Below are 12,090 nucleotides of genomic sequence, written 5' to 3' on the forward strand. Positions count from 1 at the left end.
ACAAAATCGCAGTTTTGCCTTTAATCTTCATTTCTGCATGTATTGTACCAACTCCGGTCCAGTGTCTGTGGAATTTCAACAAAAACAAAACTCAGGAATGACAAAGTCACGCAACAGCAGGGTAAAAGATTGAAAGAATGAAAAGATGCATGAAAGTTTTGGAAAAATCTGGCTTATAGTCATTTTTTAGCTGATCCTAAAATACGTGTAAAACATTAATATGTTAAATTTCCTGCACATAAAACAGGGAATTTGAGAGAAATGTTTTCAGTAGCTAACAGACTGAAACACAATCATTTTACTAAAACACGTATCGTTACCTATAAATAATAAAAACTGAAAATTTAGCAGCATTCTCCTGTTTTTTCTGCTGTTGTATTATACCTTGACCAATGTAAGTTAAGTGTCTTTGAACTGTAGCCTCGTCTATCTGTCATCTGTTTCGCATTTGTCGTTTCTGTTGTCAACATCACTTGCACTTAACATTGAGGACAGAACTGCAAACTTACCTTGTTAAGTTGTAAAATAAGTTAACGTTACGCCATCGACAAATGACTAAAAAGACATTTATGAAAAACTCTGCTATAAGGTCCTCTCTTCCTTTCAGTTGTGTCAGGGTGACGCATAATTTATGCATTTTGGGGCAAGGCAAACGATCTTCAAAGCATATTTAATCCAAAACAAAGGTAAATATCTCTAACAGATTGTTTATAGATCAGAAAACAACAAACGCCTCGTTAACTCAGTTGCGCCCCCTTCCGGTGTGACAGGAACACGACTACGGCAACCAAAGAGGTACAAGTTGATAATTCGTATACGTTTTGAAATAAGCATGGCTAATGCAGTGCTTCTTTCTTATGTATGTTTTGTTCATAAATTGTTAATTTATAAGAAGTTTTTTTTTAAAGTAAAATTACACATAGGTTAAACGTCACGAAATTATCTGAAAGATTCATAAATTGATTATTTTTTAACATGCGTTCCAAAAATCGATACAAAATGAAATAATAGCAAAATGCTCACAGCACTTTCAAGAATCTATCAACCTTTGATTTCCCTTTTCCTGTCGAATGTGGCAGATAATCACTGAATTATCATTTCTCAGGAGGAAACTAGGGGGCAGTTTTGCAACAATATGAACGTAACATGAGAATGGATGCAGAAAGGGATGGGGGGGGGGGGGGGGGGTGATAAAATCCCAGCCAATCTGGAACAGACCACCGAATCAAAATGGTGCCACAGTACAAGGCAGAGAGGCTGAGACTGCAGCAGTTCCCATGGTAACAGAGCAGTGAGCTGTAAGGCTAAGCAGAAAAGCTATTAACAAAATAAATAATATCATTATCATACACCTCATCATAAATACATTCAATACAAATCTATCTTGTGATATTGTGATTTTAGATCAATTGATTTTCATCAACGTAATAACCTCCCCCCTTCACCCACACAATGCTGCACAGATAGTATGAGCCACTCCACATAACTAACCAATTCCAGCAGAGCCCCCCTCCCTCTGGCACATTCCACTCCCCGTATAGGGGGGTGTATGTATGTGCCAAGAGACTGGTGTGCATTGTAGCAGAATTGCAGTGCATTGGACTGTACAGAACTGGGTAGCATCCACACTGTCAATGAGGGTGCGGTCCGGCAGCACTGAAAGCAACATCACAGACAGATAGAGAGAGAGGAAGAATAAGGAGAGAAGGGGGAGAGATATCACCATAAGAGGAATACAGCAAGGGTAAGCAAGATAGTAAAGCGAGAAAAAGGGAAAACGGCAAGAATAACTGAAATAGATTAATCCACCCCTGTGGTCTTTTTCTGCTTGTTCTCAATTCACTCCCATTTTCTGCTTTGCATCTTTTTCGATATATTGCTTGCTTTTTGTATGATTTTTTATGATTTGCTCATTTATACTTATATGTCATTTATGACACATTTTTAGGGATTTGGTTGATCTTGTAAATGATCACCTGTGATGGTCATTTATCTGTTTGGCCTAGTTCTTCTTGCCTGCTGACAATACGTAATGCCCATATCTTTAAGTTGCTTATATGTTGACATTTAATAGATGAGGGTCAAACTGTTGATTTTTGTGTGTGGCTCCTACAAATGAATATGGTGTATTCCATGTGGTTGATGGTTTTGCCTGCAGGCACATTCTACAGTGCAACATGGGGCCGACATACCCCAATACACTGCTGAAATGCTATTTTAGTAAGACTAATGATAGGACACATTAGGTAGATATATTTATGCTTTAAGATGATAGTACATTTCTTTATTTATTTACACATTGATGTTCAATCACAGTGAACTCAATAGATGATTAAATGTGTTGCTATCAGATCATTGCAATCCAAGGTGAGGTTTTGGTTTCCTAGGACAGCAGCTTTTAGCAAAGCAGTAGTATGATACTGTGGCCGGAAAGACAGGAAGTAAAGCATATGAGACTTCTGGACCACAGGAGAAGCTTGAGAATGCATAGAGGCTTGTATTTAAGACTGGCTGTTATATACAGTGCACATCCCCTTGAAACCGTAAATGTGGGATCATCATGGAGGAATAGCACAGGTACATTTTACTAGAGATATACTGATCTATTGGCCACCAATACTTATGCGGCGATTTTTGATTCATTTAAAACCATTTTCATTTCGGATATAGCAGGAAAAATACATTTTTGATTATTAATAAAAAACTGTGTAAAGGCATTGGGTTGTATAATCTAACTTTAAGATTTTATCTGTACAAAATATAGTTTTTATAAAACAAACACGATAAACAATGAAATGAACAGACATTAGGGGGGAAGGCAGTTTTTTATTTATTAATTTTTGATGTATTTTTTATTATTAATTTAGAAATGGTTAAATTATACAAAATGTATTAACTAACATGACAAATATGTTACCTCTGTTGTACCAAAAGTAACCTCTGAAGGTTGTCATGTTGCCTTATTTGTATTTTTATATTATGTATGTTATATGTTATATATCTTATGTCTTCCATTGTGCCTTGCTTAATATGTTGGATTTCCCTGTTAAATGTAAAATGAATCCATGTTCAGTGAAAATGATTTGATAATGCAATAATAAACTAGCAAGTAAACTATAGAATTTTTGAACTTTCCTAATTTAAAGGAGCAATGTGGAGATTTAAGCGGCTTCTAGTGGTGACGTTGAGAAATTGACCACACCTGTTAGTCGCTCTGGATAAAAGCGTCTGCTAAATGTCTAAATGTAAATTGCAACCAACGGTTCACTCCACCCCTCCCTTTCAAAGTACTATGGTGGCTGACACAGAACTAAGATGTTGTCATGTTTTAACGTCTTTCCCGAAGAAGATCTTGTATTTATGAAACGCGCTCTGAAGAGCAGTTTGTCCGTTTAGGGCACATGTGGAAACAACATGGTGAATTCCATGTAAGGGGACCTGCGGTGTATGTAGATAGAAATAGCTCATTCTAAGGTAATAAAAACATAAAGCCTCATTATGTAATCTTTATACATCTCTGAAGACATTGTAATGTATATTATATTGCATATCTGTCAATAGATCCAACAAATAAATTACACACTTGCCCTTTAAAACATGATCAAAATAGTGATCTATTTTAATGACACAAGTTCAAATAAGTGAGGTGATGCAAAGCGGAGGTGTCAGAGTGAGCCAATGGTTGCATGTTAAAATGGCCAAAACTCAGACAGTTTCTGCATATCTCATGTTAATCTTGAGTGCTTACAGAATAGTATCGCACCCTTCAAATATCCGTAGAGTCTTTAGGTTGACGCGTGGGCAGGCTATTTCTTTTGCCTTGCTGTGGGCATGCTTCCCAGGGAGAATTGCCCAATGCGGGACTAAGAAAAGTTGTTACGAAAAGAATTTGCATGTTCGAAAAACTTTACGAAACCTTTTACAAATACTGGGGGAGTGTACCGAGTTTTTTGACAAGTTCACCATGTCAAGCATGAGAAGACAGCATGTTTAACATGGTAAAGAAGTCCGAATGTATGAAACAATATTGCATGTATAAGTCATTGGATTCAATGGGAATGTTTCTGTCAATGGCAGGATGAAAGGAGACTCCCCTGTGAACAGCACCATGAGTGTCGGGCAGGCCAGGAAGCTGGTGGAACAGCTGAAGATTGAAGCTAGTTTTTGTCGGATCAAGGTGAGAGTCCCGACGTGAAAACAACAAATGTAGCAAACAAGAATCATATCAATGATGACTTTCTCTGCCTGTGAATCTTTTTATGCCAGCCTGTAGCCAGCAGACTCATTTGTATTAGATGTGATCAAAGATCTGTAACCAGGTTAATAGGTATGACCTAATTCTACAATCCCCCTGATAAATTTTGTCCTACAAGTACAATTCGAAGCATTCAACAGCTTTTGAAGTCTTTAAGCATTGACCTCAACTTTGCATTTTGCACATGGGTAGAGAATTCCTAAAATACTGTTTAAACCAAGAGAGTAACAGTGTGGTGTTTCAATCTAAGAGCAATGTCAAGGACAAAGCATCATCTGTAGTATACAGAAGAGGTGATGGCATTAATGCATTTACATAGCAAGGACAATTACATCAGATTAAAGCTTTAGAAATATGGACTGTATATTCTATTCTTACAAGAAGTTTAAGACCGCATTACTAAAAGCTGCATTTAACTTGTCCTTTATGCACTGTTGTGTCATTTTTGAGCAGACAGCCAGTAGCCTTAGTGTGGAAATGATGTCCAGCTTCCTCAAAATCAATATTCATCCTAAAGCTAAATGCTTTTACAGTGAGCACTGATATTCTATCCTGCCTTCTCAGGTTTCTAAGGCAGCAGCAGACTTGATGGCCTACTGTGATGCCCACGCATGTGAAGACCCTCTCATCACCCCTGTGCCCACCTCAGAAAACCCCTTCAGGGAGAAAAAGTTATTCTGCGCTCTTCTCTGAGCAGGAAACAGGAAGAGCAGAATTAGCCCAATTTAGATGATAATGATTTGTGTATGCACATCACACGACACAACACTTAACAAAACACAACATAGCATGACACACTCAAAATTAGGATGAAATAAATCAATTGATACCACTATGAACAAATATCTATGATGTTTTGGAGGATATTGTTATTCTCCTGTTTTATAGGAAACCTTGCTCCCTTTTCATTAGGGCAGGGGTGTCCAATTCTGCTCCTTGAGGGCCATCATCCTACAAAATTTACCTCCAGCACACATGATCCAGCTAGTCTAATAAACTCTGCGTCTGAAATCTCATACTGTGACAGTATGTACTAAATTAAATGAATTACCTACTTCTTGAACAATCAAACAGTATGTGCAATAAAGTATGTGTGGGTGCAGTATGCATACTTTTTGGACATAATACATCCGCCATGTTTGGATCTTCATGTAACCCGTCAAACCAACGGTGAAATTATTTTACACAGTTGTTGTCAAACTAGTATAGTTTAGTTGGGAATAATGTATTTCTTGGTACTTATATCACTTCAACTTGATAAATTCTTCTCAGCTCGAGTTGGCTCATGGGATTAAAAAATGTCCATCCGATGCATACTTAGAAGTATTGGCAGAACCAAAAGACCTAACGGACCATTCGGGTATTTCTGTTTGGGACATACTACTCATTTCACATACTATGGTATGCTATAAGTATGCAGTTTCAGATGCAGGGAAGGTCAAGATACCATAAAATTACCTGGCACGAATATGTGATTCGGGTTGGAGCTGAACTTGGTTGGACGGTAGCCCTCCAATAAAATCAATGGAAACCCATGTGCAATCGGAAAAAACTGATTAGAAAAATAAGATGTAAACTTATCAGTTAGAATATCAAACACACATATGCAAGCACACTATTTTATAATCAATCAAAAGGAGAAAGGTGTGTGTCTGGATACTTCAATTATTTCAAACATTTCATTATGTTATGGAGCTCTTCACATTTGCAAACTCTGTATGTATATTTTGATTTATTTTGTTTTGTTTGAGATGGCCATATATGCTGGTAGACATTTCTGGTTAACTGTTAAAGCTTTTATAGTTTAATTATTGTAAGAAAGTGAGACTACTAATCACTGAAAATACCACAATTAAAACCCCCCCAAAGGGGTCTATGAGGAAATTGATGTCCTTAAAGTGATTTTTTTCTGACCAGTTAAAACAGTGGTAGTTAGTCTAGTCTCTAGTTGTTAGTTTCAAGGGCAAACTAGAGAGAAAATCGTAAAAATGTCAAAGCATTTTGTGGCCCCAGATAATGGATTAAATACTGCAGACTGCATTTGGATGATGGAATAAATAAAATTAAACAATACGTGTCACTTATTGACAGAGGAAAATGACTTCATGAATGATTGTAACATAACTCACAAGCAGATTAGAAAAAAAACAGTTCAAAATTGATAATCCCATAGCTAATTTTATAGTTTAATTTCAAATTGAAATTAAAATGCAAGTTATTTGCACAATTTTGAAACACATAAATATTTAATAGCTATAACAAATTCCTCAGTTTTTCACCTCATCCCTAAAGCACCTTAAATACCGCGAACAGCAAATCTCAGCATTTTTTTTATTGAAAATTAAAATCACGGATTAATCTTCAGATACGCAATCACAGTTAAAACAGATCCAAAGTTTTATTAAGGCATTTTAATTTACCGATAGACAATTGAGGTTGGGGCATACAGTTACATGGCAATAAGATACCAATATGCATGAGATCCTTAAGGTAATACATATTTGAGTTGTGACAGAAACCTTTAAAAACGTAATAGCATTGTGACACAATTTGGTCAATTTCAGTTAAAACCTTCAAACATTATAGCAGTAAACAGGGGGAAAGATTGACGTAATCCGTCTGTGTGAAATGCCAGTGAAGTATTGTGCTTACCCTACTGATGTAGGCAGATATGTACAGACATTAAACTGAAATGCATGTGACAGATTGAGTTTTGTCGATGCTCATATGGAACGGATAAAAATCGTATTTCAAAACCCCTGTAGCTAAACATCCAGTGTGCAAAGCAGTGATCATACAAGTGTCTCTATATAAAGAACATCTAGTGATAAAGCAATGTACAGTTCTGGGCTAAATGTTACTATTGGTGTCTCAAAATAAAGTCCAAACAGTCAAATTCGTGAAGTGAGTTGAGGTAAATGCATTCAACATACTAGGGGAAAAACAGACAAAATGAAAATACATTAACAAAACAAAAACAGCAGACTACAGGAAGGAGTCACACCACTCTCGCAGGCAGCTGAAACAGTCGCCTTGCTGTTTGATATTGGCACTACACGTATCCTTCAACCATTCCCGAAACAACTCCTCGTCTTTCCTCAGTACCAGAAACTGTCCAAGTACAACATATGCCTGTAGGCAGAAAATGAAAGTGAAAGACGAATTCCAACATAAACGGTTTCACTTTGCATATATAAGGAGAATGACTACGTAGAGCTTCCAAGTAAACCTACCTTGTCAAAACCTTTGTCTTCCAATCTCTTTCCAAGAACTTCTCCAATTCCTGCAAGGGCCATCACAGGCTTCTCCCCCATGGGCTCTGCCACAAAGTCCTTGTGTTTTTGTGATGTCGAAGACATTGTTGATTTGCGCTAAGAGGCTTAAGTGAAAGTGGTGAATCTCTTTTCTTCAATGGCTTCAAGAGAAGAAAACAAGTATTATAAAGCAAGAACCTTAAAACACTCATTGGGACCCCAATACTACAATTATACACATTCGTCAAAATAAAATAAGGAAGTTTAACGTTTAAGATAACACGCAAGAGAAGACTACAATACTACATTCAAGATGGCATGCTTTTAAACTTTTTTTAAGTTTCAGATATAACGTAAATCTCTCTGTTGAAGGCACATTTATGCAAAACAAAAAGTAAACACACGATGGAAATAAACCAAATAACATCGTGAATCAAAAATACAAATAAATTGTAAGATAAAGACTGAATAACAAGGCGTTGAGTTTAAGAATGAAATTAATCTCCCGACAATTTATCACGAACGGCCGTTGAAACACACCATAATTACTCATTCATTTATCAATAACCTCAGCACCGAACAGATCAGTGTGAATAATTTCCATGTTAAGTAACAAGTTTAGGATTAAAATTGAGTTTTCAACATACCCAGACACTATCATTGAGAAATTTCACTTCTCATCCACTGACGACGCGCTGTTCACAGAGTCACAGTGCGCCCAAAATACCTCACAAGCAGCGCCGTTTTCCGCTCCCGCCTTTAGAAATAACAGCGTCACTTCCGCTCTTCCAACGCTGAGCTCAGAGCTACACTGACGCCTAGCGGTCCCAGGAGTTTTATTTCAATCTATTCATTCAGGATGAATGAAGGAGCTTAATGTTTAATCCACAAACAAGAGCTTTATTTACATGAGCTCTGACATATATTATGTACAGTGTGAGCTCTTTTTCATAACTTCATATTAGGCCTACATATGCATATGCATAAACTACTAGTGTCACAAAGTTTTGTTTCACCCGACCTTTTTATGGTTCTTGTACAATCATCTGGTGCTTATTGCTGTGGTAATATTTATTTTCATGTAGCATCAATTTTAGTGTATATTTAGTTGTGTGTATATAAGTATTATGATTCTTATATCATTAACACAGTGTGACAAATGGTTGTTTTTCACAACTTTTTAAAGTTCTTGCACAATTCTGTTGGGATAATTACTGTGGCAATATATTTTTTCTTGTAGAATCAATGTTTTAGTGTATAAATTTTAGCGTATATAATAAATTACCGTGTATCGCTATATTGCAAATAAACATTAACTGTACAAATTTCACATATTTTTAAATGTATTTTCCATGTGTTACTGTAAGAAAAAAATTGTAGCACAGGGAAGGTGGGATGAAGCGATGATGGGTGTCTAGTACGTCTGGACCTTGGTTAATGACGATAGGCTATAAGCCAAATGTTCCCTTCTGAAGTTTTGGATGACTAATTTTTAGTATAAACTGTTTTGAGCTCAGTGCCAGTACCTTGTAATTTTTACGTTCGAGTAAATATCAATGCTAGAAATGTTTTTTAGTTTTTTGTGAGTACCATCGATGGTAAAAAAATGTATGGGATTTTCATATTCAGCATAAAGAAACACAGCTGTTTGTTCCATTGTGTTATTAATTATTTAAAGAGAAAATTAACCCCAAAATAGTTTGTCATCATTTATTCACCATCATTAAATTCAAAACGTGTGAAACACAAAAGAAGATATTTTAAGAAATGTCTCTATGGTCTGGTGTCCATACAATGGAAGTCAAAGAGGGATGTTGTTTGGTCATCAACATTCTTGCAGAAGAAAGTGATACAGATTTGACATAACATGAGGATGAGCAAATGATGAAAGAATTTTCCTTTTTTGCTGAACTATCTCTTTTTTATGCAGAAAACACCAAAAGTTGAGGGATAAAAATGCATCCACTTTAATATTGCTACAAAGATTTACAACTTGCCACCAAATGTCTTCTCAATAAGCCTTTATATAACTGTGTTATATATTAGATTATGATCAAAGACATCTAAAACATAATCTCATTTACAAGAATTGTCATCACATTAAAACTATAACAGAAAATTAAAACAACTGTGAACTCTTCTGAGTTTCATGATCTCATTCAAAACTTGCTTCACCTTGGTGATAAAAAGCATATGGTTATGTGGTGACATATTAATGATTTCTCAAAACTCTATACCTACAACTTTTGTTGTGACACTATATTCTGCAGAACCATAAGAACATCAAGCTTTTGCTCAACATCAATCCATGAGATCTGGGTTGTAAATGTTACATGCCCTTAAAAGAATGAGAGCATCACCACATCCTGCCAGATGGTGAAGGTAGCTCTCTAGCCGTACTGCAAACCCAGATTAAAATTAATTTAATTGATTGATTTAAATGACAGTTTAATTTAATGGTTAATATTTAAACATTCTACTCCTTTGTTAGCTCAAGGACTCATTGATTGACTTTTCACCCCAGGATGATTATTGAACAGATGATCAAAGAGAAAAATGTTGGCGTTTGTTCTCAAGTTTTGTTCTCCTTTGATTGATTTCATTAGCACAAAAGTAAAGTTGAGATAATGTTTTTTTTTCATGATGAACAGTAGGCCTAGTTGAGTTAAAGAAAATAAGCTAAACTTTTCATCCTTGTAGGAAGTAGTCAGAACAATGTGTTCTTACAGTATACTGAGAATGAGGGGACACAATGTGCTCTGGTGTGTTTACATGATATTTGAGACGGAGGGAGGAGCTCCTTTCTGCAGTGATTTTACATCTAACAGGTTATGACCACTTCTGGTTCTGAGTTTGTGGAACACACAAAATATTTTTGAATTATTTTAGACAAAATTTCTAAATAATGTATTTATCATATCAAGCAAGTTGCAAATACTCTATATTCTTGTGTACTAAAAGCAACTTTGCAGTTAAATATTCAATATAAAGTTTTTCAATATAAATTGAAAAACTTTGATCGTAGTACTTAGGCAAATGGGATTATAAGGATGCCTGTGACATGAATAAAGACATGATACGTTTAAAAAAACTGTTAGAGAAGCTGAATTTAAGTTAAACCTCTCGTGTGATTTAACATACTTTCTCAGCTTATTTTCTTTATTATTATAATGTAAATTTTTGGTTTCTTGCTTGTATGCTGCACAGTTTACCGTACAGCTGTGCTGTGTTTGTGTTCTACTTCAATGTATCAATTTAAAGATATTTTTCCTTGAAGGGATAGTTCAGTAAAACATATAATAATTTCTGTTCATTCAAACAAAATTTATTCTAACATCTTTTATATACGCTTGTGTTGTTTTATATCTTTACAATATGCCTACAGGATTCTGCTGATCAACCCGTCTTTGTAGAAGAGGAGTTAGCAGAGGAGGCTATTAAAATATAAAAATCTATCACAGCAGACCCTTTCTTTTCTTTCTTTGGGTCTCACTTATACACTGGATCTGAGATATCCCAAGACTCACAGATACTCATCTGAAGTGTTCTTCTTGAACTCAAATAAAATTGAGTAGATCTGCTCAATTTTATTTGTAATATCAAATAATTGAGTTATCACAGCTTTACTTAATTTTTTTAATTTACATTTACTTAATTTAAAGAGTAGCCTATTTCCTTTATTCACAGTTTTAAAGCGGCCGTGCAACGGTGTTTCATGCATTCTGACTTCTTTATAATGTTAAACGTGTTGTCTTGCGGTGACTGAAACTGATGTCTGTGTTTTGTTGGCAATAAGTGCGCACATGCTTTAGTTCAGCCTACCCACCCCCCTCAAGCGCCGTATGTTTTTGGAAACAATCATAAAGCTGTATCTATCTTTCATAAGTGTGATCACACTAAATACTCTTCGAAGATACGAAGTATGCAATACTACTCTATAGGTACACAAGATTAATATAAGATTGGCAGAAACCCTGTGTGTTACGCCCGCTTTAAAATTCCCCCCCAAAAAATGTAAATCGCAGTAAATCTTTTTACTAGCCTAAACTGAAGAGCATGAACTATTTATAAATTCAGCGGTCTCATTATATATTTTTAATCAGTGGTTACAATATTTCCTTAAAAAATCATATGTATTTTACATTCAGAATGGTTATGTTTTAACTGGCTAAAGATTCTGGTGTAAAAAAACACCAATCAATCTACATTGAAATGTTATTTACAGTTTAAAATCCAGCTCTTATGTGTATTATGCTGTTCCAGCTCTTTCCAGGAGAGGAACTCAACCCCCCAAACTTGTTTATGGAGGTCTTGTACAGTCACAAAAACAACAGGGAGGAGGCTGGGTCAAAGAATAATGTGGTGCATTTAAGGTGGATCTTTCAAATGCCAGAAAACTGGACTGGCAGCTTTTCATAATATCTTAAAGCTAAGAATGCAAAACAAAATATGTCAAAAATCTAGATGGTCTGCTTATTCTGCTGGGGTTCGCAAATAATGTTATATCCTATGTGATCGAGAACTGTACTCCACCTGGTTAAATTGCACCTTTATAACAACACTTGAGTAAATTATTTTCGC

General features: G+C 35.6%; 2 protein-coding genes across 2 annotated transcripts; one reads left to right on the plus strand and one right to left on the minus strand.

Annotated features, from left to right (window-relative positions):
* The first annotated feature begins 1,588 nt into the window (after positions 1–1,588).
* On the plus strand, positions 1,589–6,326 carry gng3 (guanine nucleotide binding protein (G protein), gamma 3). The gene is made up of 3 exons (XM_056731859.1): positions 1,589–1,744; positions 4,078–4,177; positions 4,820–6,326. The coding sequence occupies exons 2-3, from the start codon at positions 4,079–4,081 to the stop codon at positions 4,946–4,948; spliced, it is 228 nt and encodes a 75-aa protein (XP_056587837.1). The 5' UTR covers positions 1,589–1,744; position 4,078; the 3' UTR covers positions 4,949–6,326.
* Positions 6,327–6,628: 302 nt separating this feature from the next.
* banf1 (BAF nuclear assembly factor 1) lies at positions 6,629–8,295 on the minus strand. Its single transcript, XM_056731858.1, has 3 exons — positions 8,157–8,295; positions 7,489–7,670; positions 6,629–7,387 (listed from the first exon to the last, which is right to left on the minus strand). The coding sequence occupies exons 2-3, from the start codon at positions 7,612–7,614 to the stop codon at positions 7,241–7,243; spliced, it is 273 nt and encodes a 90-aa protein (XP_056587836.1). The 5' UTR covers positions 7,615–7,670; positions 8,157–8,295; the 3' UTR covers positions 6,629–7,240.
* Positions 8,296–12,090: the final 3,795 nt, after the last annotated feature.

The sequence above is a fragment of the Triplophysa dalaica genome, chromosome 19, assembly GCF_015846415.1.
Source record: "Triplophysa dalaica isolate WHDGS20190420 chromosome 19, ASM1584641v1, whole genome shotgun sequence".
Taxonomy (NCBI): Eukaryota; Metazoa; Chordata; class Actinopteri; order Cypriniformes; family Nemacheilidae; genus Triplophysa; species Triplophysa dalaica.